Source organism: Enoplosus armatus, chromosome 8, assembly GCF_043641665.1.
Source record: "Enoplosus armatus isolate fEnoArm2 chromosome 8, fEnoArm2.hap1, whole genome shotgun sequence".
NCBI classification, from domain to species: domain Eukaryota; kingdom Metazoa; phylum Chordata; class Actinopteri; order Centrarchiformes; family Enoplosidae; genus Enoplosus; species Enoplosus armatus.
This window is the reverse complement of record NC_092187.1, coordinates 16,215,966-16,238,869: the sequence shown is the minus strand read 5'-3', so window position 1 is coordinate 16,238,869 and position 22,904 is coordinate 16,215,966. Positions and strand designations below refer to the sequence as shown.

General features: G+C 42.4%; 1 protein-coding gene across 1 annotated transcript; it reads right to left on the bottom strand.

Annotated features, from left to right (window-relative positions):
• Positions 1–847: 847 nt before the first annotated feature.
• Positions 848–22,743, bottom strand: dnah12 (dynein, axonemal, heavy chain 12). The gene is made up of 73 exons (XM_070910558.1): positions 22,532–22,743; positions 22,306–22,393; positions 22,178–22,204; positions 21,876–22,065; positions 21,700–21,769; positions 21,438–21,596; positions 21,134–21,329; positions 20,685–20,873; positions 20,424–20,577; positions 20,247–20,338; positions 19,959–20,137; positions 19,727–19,862; positions 19,497–19,622; positions 19,277–19,411; positions 18,578–18,771; positions 18,256–18,499; positions 17,960–18,145; positions 17,653–17,853; positions 17,367–17,561; positions 17,160–17,281; positions 16,936–17,071; positions 16,706–16,852; positions 16,429–16,548; positions 15,896–16,052; positions 15,609–15,781; positions 15,348–15,500; positions 15,022–15,261; positions 14,617–14,862; positions 14,391–14,510; positions 14,168–14,277; positions 13,843–14,026; positions 13,599–13,739; positions 13,426–13,509; positions 13,146–13,334; positions 12,903–13,022; positions 12,536–12,724; positions 12,307–12,458; positions 12,000–12,138; positions 11,686–11,852; positions 11,288–11,543; positions 10,878–11,174; positions 10,422–10,600; positions 10,002–10,194; positions 9,706–9,867; positions 9,401–9,595; positions 8,999–9,132; positions 8,753–8,915; positions 8,561–8,641; positions 8,286–8,462; positions 8,062–8,193; positions 7,812–7,901; positions 7,587–7,727; positions 7,245–7,486; positions 7,002–7,149; positions 6,751–6,896; positions 6,378–6,592; positions 6,100–6,292; positions 5,816–6,008; positions 5,524–5,696; positions 4,633–4,773; positions 4,347–4,505; positions 3,923–4,218; positions 3,580–3,833; positions 3,338–3,478; positions 3,085–3,222; positions 2,773–3,006; positions 2,486–2,674; positions 2,084–2,187; positions 1,786–1,990; positions 1,533–1,670; positions 1,332–1,423; positions 1,149–1,220; positions 848–1,034 (listed from the first exon to the last, which is right to left on the bottom strand). Exons 1-73 carry the CDS (start codon positions 22,741–22,743, stop codon positions 848–850), a joined length of 11,922 nt encoding a protein of 3,973 aa, XP_070766659.1.
• Between the last annotated feature and the right edge of the window lie 161 nt (positions 22,744–22,904).

Below are 22,904 nucleotides of genomic sequence, written 5' to 3'. Positions count from 1 at the left end.
GCAAGTTGGCATTGAGAAAAGGAAAAAAAAGGCCCCTAACAGGCAGGAAAGGCAGAGACTATCCAGAGTATTTACAATGATAAGTAACAGTCTACAAGCAAGATGATCAAGCCTTTACAGCAGCACTAGTTTAACATCAAGGTTCCTAGTTACTAGTGTTCCTGGTTCTGATTACAAGCCATCTGTTTTTAATTTTGGTTTGTGGCCACATTGCTGGTATAATACATGCCTGCAAATGTGCTCCAAAAGCAATGTTACACAGTTACCCGGCTGGATGCCAGAAAAGGATTCTTGTGAACTGGTTTAAAAACTCAAAAGGCCTAAGCGGAGTGCTTAAATTAGTAACTGAATAAGACTTGCTGTACACTAGGCAGAGCATGTACTGTAGGCCTACATGAGGAATAAACATGCAAGTTGTGTGCAGGGAGGAAATAAGAGGCTGCATGCAATGCGTTTCTAAGGATTGTTAAATGTAATAAAACAAATGAAGTGCACTCTTTTGTACTTGTTTTTGGAGTCAACTTGTGTGATCACATTTTGTTACTTCCGTGTGAATTTAAGTGTCAGTTTGTTTGTTTTTTGGGAGAAAATTATGTCAGACACTCGTCTAGCTTTGTATTTTGCAGTTGGCATTTGACCTGAAAAGGGTATCATGCGCCATTCGATGTACCTCTCTATAGCTATCCACAAATATGCTCTTTCCATAGTTTTGAAACAAACACACTCGCTAGTTAGTCACAAACAGATGTTATGTTTAATTCTGCATTGTGAAGGAAGCAATAATCCAAAAAGGCATCAAAGTGTTTAATGTGTCACAGTAAAGTGCTTGAGTGTTTGTTGTCTGATATCAGTCATCAAGCTGGCAGAGCATGGCCACACCGCGCTTGATCCAGTGTTGAGGGGGCCTGCTAGTGAGCAACATCATGGAAATGACAAAATTGGTGGAGTGGCCAGTGGTAGAGAGGGTGCCCTTCCTCTCACTGGTCTTGTAGAGAGGGCAGACAAACAGCTTCTGAGGCTCATCGCTGTTCTTTCTTTGAGCTGCAGAAGCAAAGAAACGAAGAAAATAGGAGGCAGAGAGTCAGGAAAATGAAGAGGAAATAATAATTAGAGTCATACATTTGGTAAAGTACAAAGTATAGTAATACTTACTGGGTTTTATCCAGATGATGGGCATCATATCAAACAGGACTTTGGGGTGCTGCTCAGCCAGAACTCCACTGATGATAGGGAGACAAACAACAGTTCAAGTTTATCAAGTCTCCTTGCACTTCACTATAATAATGATATATAATTATATTTCTAAAGACAACCATAGTATGAACATCTACCTTGCTTTGTCCCATCGAGCTCCATCCAGAAACAATCCATTAACGTACACACCATCCTCAGGCGATGCGTCTGACTCATCAATAGGAAGAACCTGCAAGATAAAATCGTGACAACAAAACCACACATCAGTATACCCTCAGGGCTATGAGAAGATCTTTGAGGTGGAAACAGGGGGGATTACAAAGTGTGCGTCTCTTGACCTCAAAATCAAAGCCTAGGAGGTCAATGGGGATGTGGTATTTCCTGGCGTAGTTCTGCATGGCCCCAGTTAGGAAGGCCTGGGTGAAGAAGAAGCCAGACAGCCAGAACACGTCAGGTTTGCTGGTGTCGTACCAATCCTACAGGCACACAAAGTAAAAGTGAAACTATAAGTGTAGTGAAAACTCAACAAAGCTTCCACATAATCAGAGTACTCTCCCGTTCATCTGAATTATACTTATCAAGCAGTCTCACCTGCAAAAACTTGAGCCTTGAGAGAAAGTCAGTAATGTAGCTGCCCAAAGGCTTGAGGCTAGGGTAAGAGCGCTTTGCCCATTTCTCTGGGACCTTGCCCACTATCAAACTGCCTGCAGCCGCCTCCAGCTCTGCATCCATCACCACCAAGCCCTTGATGGCCTTCAACAGGCTCTGTAGACTCACACGGATCGTACTGCACAGCCTGAGAGAGAGCAGAAACAGCAGTTAAGTCATATAAAATAGGTGATCATGTCCAGTTTGTCTTAAAGTTCTGCAGCGAGCTGTTTGTCCGTACGTGTTGTAACGCTCCATCTCTTGGACGAGCACAGTGTTCATGCTCTCCTCGTAGAGCACTGGGAACTTCAAGAGGGCTGCTTCTGTGTCGAAATCAGCTGGAAGCTGGGAGAAATAAGCAAGTCTGCCAGTTAAAAATATACAACGCAGCAAAATGTTGTGCTGATTCATTAAGTGGATGTTGAGATATTTCACAGGATAAGTGAAAACTTATTTTCACTTGGGATCACCAAAATCTGTAGGACTCATCCTCTGGGGACCATGAATGTCTGTACAAAATGTCATGACAATCCATTTGATAGTTGTTGAGATATTTCAGTCTGGGCCAAAGTGGTGGACCCCAAGATCCTCGCTGCTAGCACTGCTAAAAATTGCTAGATGAAGAGGTTTGATTAGTTTATACCTTAGTAAGGATGTCATTCGCTATGTCGTACAGCGCGTTGTCACTCCCGGAGCTAGCCCCTCCCTTAGCTCCTCCACCCTGGGTAAGTAGCAGTGAATCAAAAAGCAGCTTTGTCTGCTGGAGATCTTTAGAAATGTCGACATTTTCATGCATCCCAAACACCTCTGGATGCTGGCTGAATGGAAGCTCCTGGAACAAAACAAAGGTATTGCTGTTCAGTTGGATGTCATTATATAGAAAAAACACACATTTATCCTCTACATGTGTGTTATCTCAAGTGGCTTTACCTTGATAAATTCAATGTAGTCCTCATAGATAGATTTAGGTGGGGCATAATATTCACCACTAGGTGAGAAAGGGTAGCGAGGTTTCTCAATGATGTCCTGGTTGTAGAAGTCAGCCAAGATGGTCATCAGGAGCCGCCTATCCCAGTCGTCTGTCACACGGCCACCATAGTTACACTCCCCGGTCAGGTAAGTTATGGCCTCGAAGGGCACCTCATCATATTCATTTACAAACAGCTAAAGAGGAAAACAAATTAAATGCATTTTAGATTCTTGTGATGTAGAAAAACGGCCACTGAAACTCTGAATGAATACCTGTAGCTGTCTGATGCTTATACGTAGGTCAGACTCATTGAAGCCATAGGGAATGTTCCAGCCCAGAGGACCGAATGTCTTCCTCTCCTGAACAAGAGCATGAAAGAAGCACAGTCCATACAGGAGCTTCTCCCAAATCTGGTGGAGAAATCCAAGAGTCAGAGTATGTCCTTGATATGATGGACCTACTAGATAAATAAATGCTAATTCCTGTCGCATACTAAATAAATAAATTGCTTCTCCCCCAACTCACCAGCTCCTTTTTGGGGCAGTTACTGAAGAAGGTTGGGTCAGAAACAGGGTCGGACAAGTAAGACTGCAGCAGGTTGAGTCGGAGTCCTGTAGGAGGCTCGTTTGTCATTTTCACCCCATTCTGCAGGATGGTCACTGGAAACTGAAATCAGAAAGGATGTTTTTTCTTTAAGGCTATAATCAGAATAACGCTCTATCTAGTGTAATTTATACACGAGCTGAATAAAGTGCATCAAGCTTTACCTTGGATGAGGGGTAGCTTGTGAGCCAAAGGCGGAAGTCTGCGTGGCATGTTGCTGGACTGAAGTCCTCACAGATTTTCTCTAGGGTGGACATCCAGGAAACGGCCAAGTGACAGTTCTGCAAACACACCCAAGTCCCATCCTGCATGGCTGTGGATATCATTTTGGCAGCGATGGGTCCCTGGCCCTGCCCTAGAGAGATGGACTGGAACTTGGCACCACCCATGTTCTTGTCACTGGCAAACTTCGTTAAGCCTGTGGAGGGATATCGTTATTTCTAATGATATGCAGGGGTAGTGTTATATGGAACCTTGACAGGCAATCATTGGTACTGTAGGACTTACTAGCCATGGGATCAGCTCCTGGAGACAGTACAAACACGAGTGGGATGGTGGAGTTGGAGTCCAGGTAGCTCTTACTCAGGTCAAAGGGAGGAGGCTGGACAAATTTCTTCCCCAGTTTTCCAGTCACGTATTTAGTCACAGCTGGAACTATCTTATCAGGCCTGAGACAGCGAACAATGATCATCTTCTGCAGCTCATTGAGCTGCTCACACCATGGAGTGGGCAGAGGAGTGTTGCACGGCTCTTTGCTGTCATAAATAGGCTTGAAGTCTCCTGGGCTTTTGATGAACGCCTCTCTGTGGAATAAATAAACTTTGATTCACTCCATTTGTCAAAAGGAATATATAATGAGAAACAGGACAGATGAGTAATAGACAAGAGTGATAAAAAAACATTTTTGGTTGAGTGAGTGATGCTTTTTTACTTTATTCCTTCGAAGCCAGGCAGTTCACTGGCTCTACAGATCTCATCCCAGCTCTTGTCCTGTAGCCAGCTGGGGTCAGGGTTAGCAATGGTGTTCTGCAGACCCACTCCTCCGGTCAGAAAGAACATGAAGTCAGAGTATTTAATCTCCTCTTTTGCTCTGAGTGGAAACAGAAGAAGACAGCAAATTATAAAATACACACTGTATCTTCATATGTACCTGTGGTTAAAAGCTGAAATCAAATTCAAATCATCTAAATCATCACCCCAGTAGCTTTAACACTTACAGGAGTAGATTGCAGCAGAGGATGAAGGAAAAGAGGAGTTTGTCCTTCTCAAACAGAGAGCGGCAGACGTTAGAGTACAGGTTGTAGGTGAAGTGATCAATCAGGTATCGAAGCCTCCTCTCCAGGATCTTGGACTTGTTACTAATGAGTAAAAGACAAAACATAAGAAGCTTTAGATGAACTCAGACCAACTCCTGAAAGTTACATAAGGCTATGCTAAAAGTTCATGTCAGATGTCACAGTGCAGAGTTTGTCTTTCACTCAGAAATGTAGCTGAATCTTGACTGAGTAAAGGGCTCAGTCTCTTGCCACTAGTTTGACCCACTTTAGTAAAAAATGCTTAGAGTACAATGAAACATATTGATAATGTCTGCAGTTGCTACTTGTGATGTTATGAAACAAGAATGCATATTTCCTGTGTGTACGGGATACATCTGCTGCTCCACAAGTTAAAAAAACACACGTTACACTTGATCCCTTTCACTTGCAGCTGCTGTGTGGGAATACTTTTGCTTCCGCTCTGTCCTTAATCATAAATGGTGTTGCATGTCTTCTGTCTGAGTTTAATGATTGCACTTGTTTTTTTTCTGAAAATGATTAAAGTTAAAAGACAAAGGAATGATTTGGAGAAAATGACACCAGTACCATGTACCATGAGCAATGACACAAATCTCTTCTTCAAATCTGGCAGCAAGTTCTAACTGAGACAGGAACCTGGGGCCTCACATCCAAGTTGCTGTAATAATCCTCTTCTTTGTCAAACGTGTGATTCCTGTGCAATATTCACACTTGTGTTTATATAGTTTTCTAAACTGCTGGTATAGTCAATAAGCAGATTTGTCTCAACCTCTTTTGGGACACTGCAGAATACACTTCATATGCACCACTCACCTGTCATGAATAGAGTTAATGTAGAGGTTGACAAACCAGCTGAGAGAGTACTGGTACATAGGGTCTATGTTGGTCAGATCAGCAATGCTGAAGAACAGGATGGAGGAGTGCTTGGCGATGGCTCTGTATCCCTCTCTAGACTCTGCTATCTTGATCTCTGTTTTCTCTGCAATCTGGGAAATACGTAAGCAGTGGGAAGTTAAATTACCAAATATCAGACTCTTCATATTCACAATCAGGCCTCATTTTCTCTTGAGAACATGTAAGACATTTATTTGTGCATTATCCACACCTGCTGTTTCTTGGTAATCTCATTGGACATGATCTTCGCGGAGTCTAGAATCTGAATGGCACTCTCATCCTCCAGGATATTCCCCTCAGAGGACTGCAGTGTCTCAAGGATCTTGTCCTCAATTTCCTTAAGCTGCCTCTTATTGGCAGCTGACTGCAGGATTAGTGCATTCCTCTCCTCTTCCAGTTCTGGCCTGCAGAGCAGATAAAGCAGAAACAATGCTCTAAAGAAGTGATAAAAAGTATTTCTGTGGTATATCAACGTGAACACTTTATGAGCGCTACCTCTCCTTAGCAACCACAATCCCCAGCAGCTGGTCCTCCAAGCCCTCTGGGGTGATCATGAAATTGAGCAGGGACACCTTGGTGGCCAGTTCTGGTAGGTAGTGAGGGTTCCTCAGCTTAGTGGTGATGTAGAAACGGAAATCGCAGGAATACTCAATCACACTCTCCCCCAGCCTGATGCAATCCACACCGCCTAGATGAAACAAAAAATTACTGACCGTTTTAGTTTTAAATTGATCTCTATTGCCACCTTGGCAGACATCTCACATTCACAGCACCTTGTTTGAAGGTTTGTTTGAGCAGCAGTGGTTCCAGTGAGGGGTCCAGCTCCTCTCCTACATTTTCCAGCAGCAAGGGTGTTCCAAATTGAATACAGTTTTCCAAAGTTCTCATGTAGTCCCCGTCTGTTAGCTTGATTACACTCAGGTTGCTGTCTTTCTCTGAATTCTTCACCCACTTGTTGGCCTGACCCTGAGGGTCAATCATCAAGGGCCTACATACAAGAACACAAACATTAGGATGAGATGGAACTTTGGTTGAATTGTACACCTTTCCTTTTTCACATTTGACCAGAAACTGTATATTGTAAGTGTATCAATAGTTAAGTAGTGTGAGATTTAACTTCAAAACATTTCGGCAACACAGACTCACCATCTACGTGAATTACTGACAATAACACCATTGTCGATAGAAAAAGAGTCACTGGGAAGGCCTGCGATGTTCCAAGCCCTGATCTTAATAGGATCACCCAGAGTCTTGCTGAGAGAGAAGTCATCTGATGATGGGATGTTCTTACACTAGAGATATTAAGGACGATGAAAAGAAAGATTAAACAATTAGATATGTCTGAATTCAAAGAAAGTGACTTAAAAAGTCTAAATAAATAACTGCAGGACTGTTACTTTGCAGAGTTTGGTCCATGACTTGGTGCAGTCCTGTCTGAAGCCAGCAGTGAAGGCGCCCAGGTAGGCGATGACACCAGCAGAGATGAGAACATCTCCAGTCAGGTTGTCATATGTGTTCTGCAGGTCATCTGCTGCCTTAGACCATCTAAAGACAGAAATTAATTAAATCAGTGGCATATTGTAATTATCTTATTTGCAAAAAATAATCAACAACAGAATATTTATGTGCATCATCCTGACCTGGTCTTCTCTCCGCCCAGACCACCAATGAGTTTCTCTGCCCTCTCCAACTTCCTGGCACACAAATCCACCTGGAACTCCAACTGGGCCTTCTCCTCTGTCTTCTCCTCAAAGGTTTTCTGAAGGGCAGCCAAACGGTCCTCGACCTCCTTCAGCTCAGCTCTCTTCTGGTCCAGCAGGGCCATGGTAGCAGCCAGGGACTCCTGCGCCTCCGCGAGATTGGCCTTCTTAGGAGCCACAACCTAAAACCAAATAGGGTGGTTGAGATCAAATGATATGTGGAAGTGTATTATCAGGACAAGTCAAGAGAAAAAAGTATATGCAAACGCAAGAGCACTGCACCTTTGCCACCCTGTCATACACCTCCATTGCTTTGATCCACTTGCACAGACCCTCTGCTGCAGAGGAGGCCTTTGCCACTACGCTGGGGTCAAAGTCAGGATTAGTCATGTACTCACTACGTATTTTTTGCATTACGGGTACCTGCAGTGAAGAAATAGAAGAGTTAGTTAGAGCAAGTGTAAGTGTTAAATAGTACATTAAGAATGTAGTTTTCCAGACACTCACAGGAATATTGTCCTTGTCATATTCTTTAAGATCTCGTAAAAAATTCATATCACCCAGAAGTTTCTTGCTTGGACCCCAGTAGTCAAAAACCTACACAATATAGAAAACATGTTACTCATTCCGATACTATACTATAAGTTGCAATGTTAAAATGTTTTGTTATGATGAGCTTTGGCAATATTTCAGGGGCTGAAAATAAGTAGCAGACAATCGTGATTTCTTTATAAGATATGTTTTCCCTCAGTCTGACCTTTTTTCCAGTCCCAGCTGGGTCAGCTATCTTATCCGGCTTTATGTCCTTCATCACACACACAGCTGACATCACCAGCTTCACCCCCGAAGGAGGATTTTTCATCGACTTCACAATTGTGACATCAGAGGGCTGAAACGAAACAAGCAGCTAAACTTGCTCAACTGTCTAAACTGAGCGGCTACACGTGGAACAATGAAGTCATGCAGTTTAAGAGTGCTCACCTTCAAAGTGTTCAAAGCTGAGAGAGCAGCCTCGAGGGCAGGGATGGCCTCGGCCAAGTCACTTTCACACTCATTCTTCAGAGCCTGAGCCTCATTGGCTTTTATTGTTGCTGCCTCCTCATCAACACGCACAACTTTACTTTTGGCTTCCACCTCTACAGACTCTACTTCAATCACCTGAAAGTCATCACATTGAACATTACATTCAGTATATTTATATATACTGGTATATATACTCGATGCTGAGTGTGAATAAAGATGTGAAATGTATTCACCTTCATCATTTTGGTGTTGTCTATCTTTGCCTGTTCCAGTTTGGGCTGCAGGTCCACAAGTTCTTTCTTCATCTCACCAACCTGCAGAGAAACATTGTTAAAATGAGTTATACAAAGGTTTGCTGAACATTTTGTAATAAAAAGAGAGACAAACAAACAAAACAATTATAATTAAAAATGTGCTGCATATACCTGAGATTCAGCGAAGGCTAGTTTATCCAGACCATTAGTATACCTCTGTTTTGCTTTCATGACAGCGTCTCTTTTCTGAGTGAGTAGCAGACGGAAAGCTGCAATCAGCTCCAGGTAGGATGTGGGTGTCACATAATTATGCCGACCTAGCTCAGAGAGGAATCTGCAATCAAAACAACACTGTAATTAAGGGTTGTAAATGTACTTTACCTTTGAATATACAAGTTATAAATAACCACGTCATACCTCTGTGAGAGCTGTTTGGCTGAGGTATGGAATGTTTTGCAGATGGGTATGACCTCCTGCCTCTCGTTTTCACTCATCTCCAGTGACTCCAGGAAGGAGTTGGCTACTCGCTCAAGAGCCTCCTCTGGCCACGGCTGTCAGGGCCGAGAGAAGAAAGGATAGTGAGGACAGGAACAAAGATTGCTGACACTGCTAAGAATAGTGTCTATTAGCTAACTTATGTCTCCTTTTTTCTCCCTTTTCTTTCTTTTGATGTTAACTCCGGCTCAGGAAGCACAGATGACTAACTGTCTCACTGACTGACTCACACATACATATAGTACATAGACAGCTTTTAGTGTTTTCTGTTTTTTAAAATACAAACTGCATGCGATCATGCCACTCCTAATGCCTATACAGTACCTGGAACCAGTCAATGGTACAGCAGTTGATAAGAGATGGAAATTGGCGCAGGCGATTTCGAAAGGCGTCTCCAATAGGACTGAAGGCCACAACAATGTGCAGATTCTCTCTACAGCGTGCCACGAAGAACGCAAACAGAGTCAAAGGACTCAACTCCAAATTCTTATTACCAGCCTGGGCAAGAGGACGTACTGTCTGGAGAAATACAGATGAAGTAAGAGTAACATTAAACATAAATGAATATGGCTTTTGTACAAAGTATACTTTGCTCTATAAAGGTATACATTCAGTTTGTAACAGCCTACCTCCATGATCTCTTGTTTCTCGTCTATGGCAAACAGATTGGGCACCTCCCCTGTGTTCAGGACACTGTCCACATCTTCCAGAAAAGCCTCATCTTTGATCTGAGCGTCAGTTAGCAAGAACACCGTCTTCTGACCTTTCACCCCAGCATTTTTCAACAGCATCTAAAGCATAAGGAAAAGCATCGAGACAAGGCTAAAGAATGCTAAAGAATCACAAGCAGAGATCACAATGGTATAAGAATGTAATGCATCAGAATTACAGGACACAGAAGTCTGTCCTAAACCATGAAGCTAACCTTGAGGTCATCTCTCCACTCAGTTATGCCATAGCTCTTCGAGATCTCAGGCTGGAACATGGTCATGTGGGCCATGGATGTGGCCAGACGGGTGATGGACTGGCGTCCGCTGCCTCCCACTCCCACTAGTAGAGCATTGCCTCCTGGCTGCTTCAACACACGGCTGATACGGGACAGGTGCTCCAGGACATAGCTACATAATGCAGACATTTTTTTCTCAGTTAATCAAGTTTCCATGCAAAGACAGTTTTATTAAAAACACAATTTCATTAACTTACTGCACAAAAGGTCAAGTTATTTGATTGTATGCTCAGTCTAAAAATCTTTTTTTTGGAATGAGATTTAAGACTAAATAGCTTAAGACCAATATTTTTGCAGTGCATGTGGTTGAATTGACTCTACAACACCAAAGCTGTTTACCGGAATATGACGAGGTTCATGCGATTCTTGTGCATCTGGTTGTATTCATCAAGACACGACTCTGCCACTTGAGCAAAGCTTTCCATTGAGGGCACCTCAGCGTACATGCGCTCATCATCCTCCAGGTCAGGGTTCATGTAGTCACCAAACAGAAGATTCCGCACATCTTCCTCAACCAGCTGAGGAAAGGAGAAAATGTATGGCACAAATTAAAACATACAGATTTTCCTACTCGTTTCATATGTACATATTTTGTATTAGAAGAGTACAAATACAGTTATGGATGTTCTTATGCTAGTAGAAAATATATCTAAAAATATATCAAGCAAAAGCAAGCAAATCTGGGAAGGAAGGAGTGGTCAAAGCAGCTCCTCTTCTTTTCTGCATTTACTAATATACTTAGTAATATAATAATAGTAAAGCATGTGACACAAATATATCTGAATTTCAACTTACTTTACTGCCTTGTTTCAGGTGATCAAACACCTGGTCAAAGGACTCTTTGAAGTGATCTTTGAGGATGCTCTTCATCAGCTGGTAGAGCCACGCTCGATCCTTGTCATCCACCAGGCGGTCATAGTAGACGCGGAAGACTTCATGGACAAACAAGCGCATCATAGTGCGTTTGTTCTCCAGAGACTCCTTCTTCAGCAACAGGCAGCCTTGGATAACACGTGAGAAGTCCCGCAGGTTGAAGGTATAGTGAGACTTGGCTGGCGTTGGAAGCAGGTTCTCCATGGCTTTCTTATACACCTTCAGGAATTAAAAGCATACAAGCAAAGAATTAAGACATTGGAGAGGACACGATGTGATTCATGAGATCCTTTTACACATGAAAAAATATGAATGTTTTGGGGGGGACTCACTTCCATTGTAGCTGTTACTATTTGGTTGCCAACAGTGAAATAATCAGGTGGGAATTCATTGTTTTTGAGATAGAAGGCCACCATGCTGGAGAAGATGCGAACCATGGTGTCATCACTGAAGGCATTAATGCTAAAAATGTTGAAGTGGCGTAGGAAGCGGGACGTCACAGCATTCCTCCCACCACCAGGGGGGCCCATAGCTGAGATGAGCTGGAGGTCGACAAGAGAGATCCTGGAGGTATCCTTCAGGTTGTACCTGCCAGAGCATAACAGATAAGGTCTGCCTGTTTACTGATGAATGCTTAAGCTTCCCCAATGCAGTAAGTTTAGTCCTCTTCCTTTATTATCAATCTATTGCTTTGATATGATATTGGCATCTATTAGTGGGTGGTTCATACCAGTTTCCATGGTCTATATACTGTCGAAGAAGCTCCACAGGAGGCTGTGCTCCAAACTGTTCCAGTGCAGGCATGTTCATGTCATCTACAAAGATGACACACTTCTTTCCCATAGGGGGCCCAAACACTCCCTTCCTTCTCTTATCCAACCTGGACATGATGATGTTCTGGAAGATGCAATAAATACAGAATTAGTTATTTTAAATGAAAAGAATTGCACTTCCCTGTTTGTTTAGATTATTACATCTAATAACATTTAAAAAAAAAGAAATTCTGCAAGGACATTCTTTCATCCATGCTTCCTAAATGCTGACCTGAGTTTGGTTGGCGCTAGTGCGAGCTGAAAAATTGATAAAGAAAGGTAGATAGCGGTCTTTGTCCAGATTGTTCATCAGCTTCTCCTTCACATACACTGACTTCCCAGTGCCAGTAGGACCAACAAAGAGAAGAGGCCTAAGCAGAGAAACAGAGGAAAGGTTTTGTAAAAAATCAATATTGTCAGATGAAATGTAAATAAATCTAGTATATAGGGCACATGTAGAAGTCAAGCAATAATTTAAGGCAATAATGCACTTTTAACATGTGTGTATCAGTGCCACTGTGACCCCCTAGAATACTAACACTCCAAAGCCGATGCAGAGGTCCATGAGGTAGGTGTAGCGAACTGTGTCTATGGTGGGAACAATGATCTCTTGCACTTTGGTGTTTTTGTCCCCCAGACTGACATTCTTGATAGCATCATTCCAGTGAACCCAGCGGCCTTTTCCTTTAAACTGTTCAAGAGATTACAGTATTATTGACAGATTTAAACGAAAGTTGAACACCTCTGAGTGATGTAATTCCACAATACCTCATAGAAATAGTCATACACCAGGCCTTTCTCATCCATTGGACACTCCCATTTGCCCACAGTGGCAGGGATAGGATGTTCTTCTGTCTTTCCCGACACCGTCACCCTGAAGAACTCGTTAAACTTTTCTCTGCTGTCTGCGTCACAGCTGCCACCGATAGACCACACCAGGGAGAAGGCAAAAGCTGCCTGCAATCATAAAGGAAGAGAAGGTGAGGTGTCAGACAAAAATATGATTGAACTGAAATGGAAAGTGCAAATACAAAAAAATCTGAAATGTTTGCATGGAGGTGCAAATGTTTGCAAATCAAGAGAATAAATAATGTTACAATATCACTCAAAATGATACATGATCCAGTCCCTTTACCATGATCCAGGTGCGAATATTTTTATCCCCAGGATCCGTCTTTATAGGTTCAGTGAGCAGCATCTCAAACAGTCGATACAAGGACACCACAGTGTTACTGTTGCTAGTGGAAACAACTTCCTGTAAACAAAACCAATATCCAGCATGACAAAACTTCTGTATTTTATGCATAAATAAATGTAAACTTCTAAATGTTTTTCAGATATTTGTGTCTGGATTGTTCTGGTTCCTGAGGTCACTTACTCTGCAGTGTTTCCGCAGCATCCTGTGGGTAGGCGGCAGAAGCCAGTGGAAGAGCTCCAGCAGCAGGGTGCGGTTGTCCGGGCTCTGCAGAGCATCAGGAAGAGTGTTCATCCAGGAGATCACTAAGGGCTCCCAGCCCAACTGAGACGGTTCCATGTAGATCATACCACATCGACTGACTGTGGCAGGCTGCAGCGGAAGAAAACAACCGAACAAGACCTTTTTATAAGACCTTTAAGATAGGATATTCAAATAAATAATTTAATTAATTCTAACTCACCGAGGCCTGCGATAGATCCATTGCTTCAAAAATCAGACTCATCTGACTGGACATCTGGATGATCTCCCCACTCATCAGGCACAACTGTAGAGGAAGAGTAAAGCAAAAAAGATCTTACTTATGCGGAAAACAATTAATATAAATATCAAACATTTTTACTGTATATTATGTACCTTTTTGTTGTCATCCAGCACAGTGTTCATGCTCTCAATCCACAGTGTATCAATGGGACCATCAAACACCACCCATTTACGGTCGGGTGTGTCAGCCGATGCAAACTCACGAAATGTGTTGGCTACAATCCCATCAGTCCACTAATAATGAGGAAAAACAAAAAGTGAAAAGGGCAACCTGTTGTCCCAGGTCTACATCAATACTGTAAATACTGCAATAAGAGGATCCAGGGCTCAGGTCTACCTCATGGGAAACTTGGTCAAACTGTCCAAAGAGCTGTCCCATGGTGATGGACTTTGGGTTCAATGTCCTGAAGATGACCTTCTCCTCCGTACCGTACCCTCTCTCATTCATGAGAGTTAGTGTGTCAGCTAGAACGTGCAGCACTTTGGTCTTCCCGGCGAAAGGCTCTCCCACCAGCATGAACCTGATACAAAAAAAGATGCAATATCATGTTTCAAATATTCCCTTCAAGACATGTCCCAGTCGTGTGAAATACTGTATAACTAGAAAACATGCTAAACAGGATATCATGATATGGCCAAAATGCAATTGAAATACAACCTACCCATGTCTGACTATCATCATCTCATATGTCTGGATTATCTTCTGTAAGAAGACCTGTGTTGGCTGAACATTGTGCTTTTTACAGCACTCTTCAGCAGCCTCCAGAAACAGCTGTCGAGGATATGAAAAAACGCTGATTATAATATACACGACAATATTAATAAATACGCAGGTATTGCTAGATTTAGGACAAAACAATAAGTAATGGCATCAACAAATCTGACCTGATAGTCAGCCTCAGGAAGGGAGATGCCTGGAAACAAATCACTGGTGATTCCATTGAACAGTGGAATATCATGGGAGAGAAACTTGGGCTCATTAACATCCTTTATGGACCTCAGGAGCTGGACATTATAACATGTGGAAAAAAACTGAAATGGTTAAAAACTGCAAACCAACTGACAAACTAGAGTTCACAATTAGGATATGCATTAATTTCAGAACAAATACCAGTATGTCCTCATTCTCATCAGGATACTTGAGCTTGAGGTTTCCTGCAGCCACAAGTACAGCTTTGACGGCCCTCATGCCATAATCGTAATGGAACTGGGAGGAGAGCTGCTCTGAACAGAGCCTGTAGGTCATCACAATCTTTACTGACAGTGGTTTGGCGTTGAGGAAACCATATGAATACAGAGAGATCTCTGCTATTAGTGCGTAGTTGGGGACCATCATGGCCACTGTTCGGAACAACACCTGCACAGAGAAATGAAAGAACATTTTGTTAACGTGTTACTGCCAATGGACCATCAATGCATCACAGTGTGTAATTTAATGTTGGCAAGCCAACTGGAATGATTTGAACAGTGCCAACCCACGTTGCCAAATAAAAAAATGTGTTCAGTGATTAGAGACCTTGAGGTTGTCTGGGAGTTCTGAGCGTCCTGCATAGCCAGGGTTCATTGTAATGGACACAAAGCAGTTGGGATTGAGTTTGAGCATAGTCCCTTCGAAGTCAAAGTACTCCAACTTCAGCTCGATGGCCCTCTGGATGCAGAGAACCTGCTGGGCCACTACAGACAACACCTCCAGCTCAATACGGTTGAACTCATCAAAGCATGCCCACGCACCAGATGAAGCCAGACCTTTAAAAAACTGAGAGAGATTGCACCAAAATACATGTTAAAAAACAATGCTTGAAGAATGAAGAACATGAATCCAAAATTTCCTGTGGGTGTTACTTTGCCCATAGCGAGGTAATCCAGCCCATCAGAACAGTTGAAGACCACACACTGCACAGCTAGAGCTTTGGCTAGATCTTTGGTGGTTTCGGTCTTTCCTGTTCCAGCTGGACCTTCAGGCGCACCACCCAGATTCAGGTAGAAAGCCCCAATCTGAAACAGAGAGAGAGCTTAGGAATTGAAGGCTAAAATATGTTCACTCAGCATTATTCCAATAAAAAATAATTCATGTTCAAGTGGTCTATTTGTCAGATAATTTACCAGGGTTCTGTAGCATCTGTCAGTCAGTGGAGTAATGACCAGACGTGGTGAGTTCCCCAAGTACTCATAGGCGTACTTAACATCACAGTTGATTATGCGAACACGAACATTGTCATTGCTCCAGTAGTAACGAAGCTGGGCTAGCCATTGGAAGTCTGTCTCATTTGATACACCTGTTAAAAACGAACATTAAGTATTTTATTTTTCAAGCATATTTTCTTGGTGTTATTTCTAAACATAGGCATAGCTCTGTCATGGTCCACTCTGCATTCTGTGCAATGAGGTACCTTTCTCAATAAGCTCCATGACCACATCCCTGGCATGGACATCAATTGTGACCAGCGCACCCAAAGTGATCCGTGTTTGTTTGGGCAGTTTCCCTCTCACCAGCTCCACAATGTCCTTCAGCTGATTCTGGAGTTGCTCATAGTAGTTCTTCAGACCCTACAGAGAACAAAAGTCCAGTTACTATTTCAGTTTTTTTCCCGAGGTAATACTGTTATGGTGTCATGCTCATCTAAAGAAAAATACAGGTCAGTTGGTCAGGAGTGAGACACATCACTACTCTGTACCTCTGCACTATCAAAATGTATTTATGTGTACATTTATGTGTATTAGACTTGATTTAAGTTGGGGGTTTTTATCGGTAAAGGACATTTTGATTTAACTAGGACTCTTCACTACTAATCTTCTCATATTCAGAAAAACTCTAAACATAATTTCCATTAATCAATAATGAATTTTATTTCAAGTTCAAGTTCTTTCAAGACAAGAGCCAAAAAAATGTAACATTTACAAAGAAAAAGGTGTAAAAACCTACATCAGCCCCTGCTCTGATGGCTTCATGAACCTCCAGGGTCCAGAAAATCTGTGAGGTGCAGAGCACCACCTGCCCAGGCCACTCCTTGACCCACTGGCTCCGTGCAGTCTCAGCGTAGGCCTGTCAATACAGCCACATTCACTGACTCACATTCATGTTCACGTATAAGAGGAACCTCAGATTGTCCAGATGCAGATCCTTACACACCATGATGGTATAAGAGTTAACAAGTCACAGTATTGTGTATTATTTAAAGTATGGGTAACAGTGATCTCACCACCCTGGACCGGGCTACTACATCTCTGACACTGCGAAGCATCCCATCCTCCACCTGCACAAGCCACTTCTCCACTGCTCCTTTGGCTTCAGATGTGGAGATGTGCTGGATTAGCTGAACACGCTCCCCCTCACTACTATACATGGCCTGGGCAAGAACAGTATGCAATTTAATAAAAATTCATCAACCAATGTTTCATGTAACAATAACAATATGTGTGACTGCCTTGCCTGGATGTCCAAATTGGGCAAGAAGTCCAATTTGGAAATACCCTCAAAGCACTTCTTAAGATGGGGCTGCACTCGCAAAGGGTCCTTGGTCTCAGACAGAATCTCCAGCATTTCATCATTGGACAAAAAGAAGAACCTGGCAGCAGCATTGGCAGCGAGTATCAAAATCTGTGATATTAGCTAAGAATTGGGCAAAAGAAACACTGCAAATTTTTTCTGTTTACCGTGGAAAAAAGAGACGCTTCTTCTCCAAATAGGCATTCAGTCCTTTCATGATGCTGTCCAGGAGGTTGTTAGAATCTTGCAATTTCTCTAGCAAACCAGGCATAGAGGTTGCTTGCAGAATCTATGATTAGAAATCGTCAGATAACACAAACAGTTCATCTTTCAGATTTTCTTTTTTTCACCATAAACCTTTTTTGATGACTAACCTTAGGGTCCTTGACACAGTGCCTCATGACCTCTTTCCAGTTTTTGTCAACAGTTTGGAAAAGTCGACCCTCTTCCGGAATCTGCTGCATGATGTCTTGAGAAGAGAAGATGGGTTCCAGATAAAGCCACTGGGCCTGAACCTTCAGCCATTCATCTATGGTTTCCTGGATACGAAGCAGACGCTCCTCCCATAGCTGAGGCCACAGAACAAACAGTTAAATCTCTGCAGGATTGAGTATAGGCAGCGTTAAAATCACTCCCACCTGGTAAAACTCCCATGCTGACCTTGATCTCATTTTCAAAGGGTTTGATGAACGGTGAGCCCCTCATAGTCTGAGTCTTGACAATCTGATCATCTAGCATTGTCTGAATCTCGTCCAGGGCAGTCAGGATGGACACTCCAGTCTCCCTGTAAGGTTGATGGTGGAAAGAAATACCATCCCAAATATGCATCATAGTTTGCATAGCCTTCTCCAGGGAAAACTCCTGTAGAAACACACAGTGGGGGTATATGGCATTTAGCACAATGATTTAGTATTAAAGTTTTTATCAAATGCTGTAGAAGCAAAGGCTAAATTTCAGGAGTTCTCACTTTACTAGCAGCAGCGCTGATAGACTCAAACGCTTCCAGGTAGGGAGCCAGGTTTTGTTTGAGAATTTTGCGTAGTGTGGTACCAGAGACAGGAGTGAGGTCATACTCCACTATCGCTGACATCTGGTCCCAGTGGCGAGCTCTGATGCCTGGATTACACAAGATGGACACTATAGGGATATGATCCTGTTGACACAAACACATTCCACATGATGCTTTAGCACCAACAAACAAGACTTCGCTTCCTACAAGACGTTATTAAAGAGCCCCTTTGAAATGGCAGATACATACAGTACCTTGAACTCTTTGATCTGCTCCATGACAGTCGAGCACAAAAGTATTGTGGGGCTTTCCTGCTTCCTTGGATCACCTTCACTAGGTCGTCGCCTTGTCTTCCCAGCAATCTTCTCCATCTCTTGCTCGGCCTTGTTCTGTTTCTGTTGGAAAAACTTCAGCATCTTGAAGATCTCCCTAAAGAACTCATCCACTTTTAATTCCATGCTCTCGCCATCTACGTCCTGGAAGGAACCGTCCATCCATCTATTTAAGAAGAAGATAAAAGGTTATCATGGGAAATGTTTTAATTAAGACACAACAAGCATCAAACTGAAATCCGACCTGCTCTCTGTGCGCTGCCACTTCGTTACAAATCCAAACAGCTTCTGATACGGTTCAATACTGTCTTTGATGACCTCAACTTCTGGGTAACATGTTTGGTCACATTTATAAAAAGCCTCTTCTTTGTGAATGAAGTCGATCTCCTCCTCAGCCTCCTGGAGAAGTTTCTGAACTGTTCTGACATCCGCTACATACTGCTCAAAAAGTGATGACAAAACAAAAATGACAACAAATCATTTTTGATGTAATTGTATTGCTAGAAAACAACAGTAAAATTAGGCTTTATGGTGCTTTTGTAAAATTCTGATCACTACTTATATTATACAGGCACTAACAAGGAATTTAAAGGCATATTTTAATATGACTACAAAGTTATTTCAGATTCAAGTTTGTTTAAAGGAACTGTTTGACATTTTGCCAAAAGCGCTGGTTCGCTTTCTTGCGGAGAGTTAAAAGAGAAGATCGATACCATTCACCTGCTCAATATGATATGTGCTGGTAGATGGCCAGGCTAGCTGTTTCCCCCTGTCCCAGTTTTAATGCTATGCTAAGCTTACTGGCTGCTGGGTGTAGCTTCATATTGTACTGACAAATATTGACCTTCTTATCTTACTCTCAGCAAGAAAGCGAATACGTGCAATTCCCAAAATGTTGGAACAATTTTTTCAAGGTTATCTGAAAACGCTAATGACACTGTACCTGCTGCATCATATCCAGCTCAGAGCAATGTGGGAACTCCTCTATCCTGCGTCCCAACTTTTCCAGTTGTACCATTAATCTTTCTCTTTTAGCAAGCAGCTCCTGCTCCCCTTTCTGCTTGGCCTTCTGCGTCACCTGGAAATGACATAGCCTCCAAGAATGAGATCATCCTTAAAAAACAACCATGATACACTGTTGCCAGCAGACACAAGATCATTACCTCATCACTGAGCTCAAAGACATGAAGGAGTTTCTGTGGCCAGAGAAAGATAGTCGAATTGAGCTCCACATCCTCTGGCTCAATGACGTGGACATCCAGAAGGTAGACTAGTCTACAGTAGGCTTCCTGTCAGAAATACACAGTGTGGTGGTAAATACATAAGAAGAACTTATATAAGATTACTGAAATCAATATGCTTTTGTGTGAACAGGGAGAACCTGGTTATTCACCTTTATTTTTTCATTAAGTTCTGCAATACCCTTTGTCTTAGTGAAATGTATGTAATCAATGATCTGAGTCATGTCCTCTGTATTCTCTGGTACTTTCAGAACGTTCTCTGTGATGGTTTCAAATTCAGAGCAGATCCTTTGAACAGACAAGAAAAAGGAGTGTGAGACAAATCTGAGCATTTCAAACTCAGAGGGGCAGTTTTGTCAAAGAATGTTACAAGAAGTGACTCACTGTAGATTTTGCTCACGGTGGCTGGTGATCAGTTTCTTCAGAAGTATTTCAGCATAGTTTTTGGCTTTGTTGGCTAGCCCCTGTTTCAGCTCTTCACAGTCCAGATGGACCATTGTGAAGTGGGCTTTCGCTGGGAGGCTGACAATCTCCTTTGACAGAGCACGAAACTCCTCCACTTGCTTTTAAAAACAGTGAGATTGCACGTTGAGAGTCATCAGAAAAACTGATAACAAGGCAAGAATCGGTCTAAAACATACGCAGCATGAGTTTAACTTTATGCTTTGTTACCTTAGTGTACTCATCAAAAGAGTGTTCCTCTTTCATGAACTTCTCCACTCTAGTCTGTGCAGTTCCATTGACGAGCCAGTCATAGTTGTCAACTGCAAAATAAAGCAGAAAAGTCAGCAATACATGGAAATAAAATCTATGGAAGTGATAGGAAACAATTGGATTATAGAACATCACCATAGTTCTGGAAATGTTTGTCGGCTTCCTCTAGATTCTTGCACACAGAGGTCTTCACGGTGACCTGAGCCCATGCAAGGATGTGATCAGCCACCTTGGCATCCACAAACAAAGATGTGGCTTGTGCCATCCATGACTGCACCATCTGTACCTTCTGTGGATCAATGTTGTAGATATCAAAACTAGCTCAAAATATATGTTTACATGACAAGTGTGCCATAATGTAATTTTCCTTTAAATGGCTATTACACATAACCTCACCTGCAGTGTACTTGTGATGGCATTAAGAATCCCAAAAACAGCAGCTTCCAGATCTTGTAAGGTGGGATAAATTTCCATCTTTTCATCATCAAATGTCAAGGCCATACGAAAGAGGGGCAAGCGGTGGTGATTGCTTGGATCAAACAGACTGACAAACTCCTCTACACTTGTCTGAAGCAGGGATTTCAACTGGGAATTACAAAACAAAAATGTCCATGAGTCTAAATGTGTAATCAAGGAAGACCTTAATACAGCTGGCTATATGCTTTACAATCTTTCAATCAATTGTCAAGGTGTCTTTTAGTGGTCTTTTTAATGTGTCTCTCTAACAACTGGCTTCCTAAAAATACAATGTAGGACAGTATCACATAATTAATATATTTACGTACTGCCATTCTGACTCTACTCAAGTCAAAATCAAGCCCAAAATCAAGTCAGCATTATCTCACCTGATTGGAGATGAGGGTGGACGCACAGTCGTAAAAAGAGTCTAGTTTCTCATCTTTAACTCCCATCAGCATTTCTTCACTTGTTAGTAAGTGGATGACTTTGGGAAACCAGGTATTCATGATACGATCTTCAGTCCTCTTACACTCCAAAGCCGTTTTGTTCTGTAGGCTCTTACAGTCCACAGGTCCTGAAGCCCTGAACCAACAGACGCCAAAATCAAATCAAATAGAAACTTGAGCAAATCGTCACGTGAAATGTTGTAGTTATGTGCTTATTTGTTGCCTCTTTGTAATCTTTCCTTACCTGCATCCTGAAAGATCAACCAGGACCAGTGGAGAAAATGTCTTGTAGCCAATATCCAAGACGGTTTGCATTACCGGATGAAGAATGTGCAAATTTGTTTTTATCATCCTGCGGCTCCTGATAAAGCTATCATGCCAAGGTTGGGAGAAATCAAGAGTTCTGCAAAATATTTAGAAATGTATTTTAAAAAAGGGCTTTAAAAAACAGACCAACTATTATTTTGTTATTGTGCATCAATCACTTGTATACATTAGTCACTCACTTTGGCTGGGTAGCTGTCTGTTTTTCTGAGGTAGATTGTTCTTTCTGTGGATTCTTGAGTACTGTGTCCACTAAAGGGGGTGAAAATGGCATAAGGAGACATGGTTCACCTGTAGTCAACATGCACTCTGCAGGCATGGACATACAGTACATACATACACAAATAATTGGCAATACCTGTGTGCTTGACAATCACATTGTGGAAGTCATTGCTGACTTCCTTGCAGAGCTCCTGTAGCAGTTTATTTGTCTCAAGGCTCTCTTTAAGTTTAGGTGGGACTCTGGCTACAATGGCGTCCAACCACTGTTGCTGGATGGGAGCGAATGGGCGGCTCTCTACACACCGCTTCAGGAACATGTAGTTCATCTGCAAATGGGACCAAAAAAAATAACAGAGGTGTGACATACATAGAAATAGACTATTAGACTGCAGGTTAGACTATTAACAGGTCAAATGTAAAAATATAAAGAAAGCTTACCCTACGCTTCCGCTCCTCACTAAGCATCTGTAAAGCAAGAATTAAAATATAGCCCGTTATATTGTGCAATATTTGTATATTGATGTATTTTTAAAACGTGTGGATAGGTATATAGATAATTGTCATACAGAGGGCGGAAGCTGTGGCTCTGGTGACTGGTTACGCACTGCTCCCCTCTCTTTGCTCTGTCTGTAAGCCTCCATTGCTTTAGACACCCTGTAATAATTCAGTCAACACTGTCACATCGCAGGAAACCCAATGGCCTACATAATGGTTAGATACTGGGCTCATGTTGCTATAGTTGTGGCTATCATTGAGGCACTGACAAAGGAGCTGCCATAGCTGAAAACATACAATAACATGTGGAGTTGCTCTTGTTTCACTTTACTCCTTCTGTGCCTCAGCAGTCTCTTTTGAACCGTTATCTTCTCCGCCTTCTCCTCCTTTGCTGCACCGGTCTGTCCAGCCTCTCCCAGCTGCTGCGTGCCTTCAATCGGGGGCAGGACCGGAAACTTTGGCATGCCCTTCACCGCTGTGGCTTTGGAAACTCCGGGAGACGTAGCCATCCCTGGGAACAAGCCACTGAAAAGAACCAGAGTAACTTGAGGCTAAGTTACAGCTTTCTTAAGTTAACGCTAGGCTAACTTAGTTATGCTAACTGTTAGCTAGTTATCTTGCCACATTTGACCCTAAAAAAGCTAACGTTACGTCGCCGCAGTAATCTCAA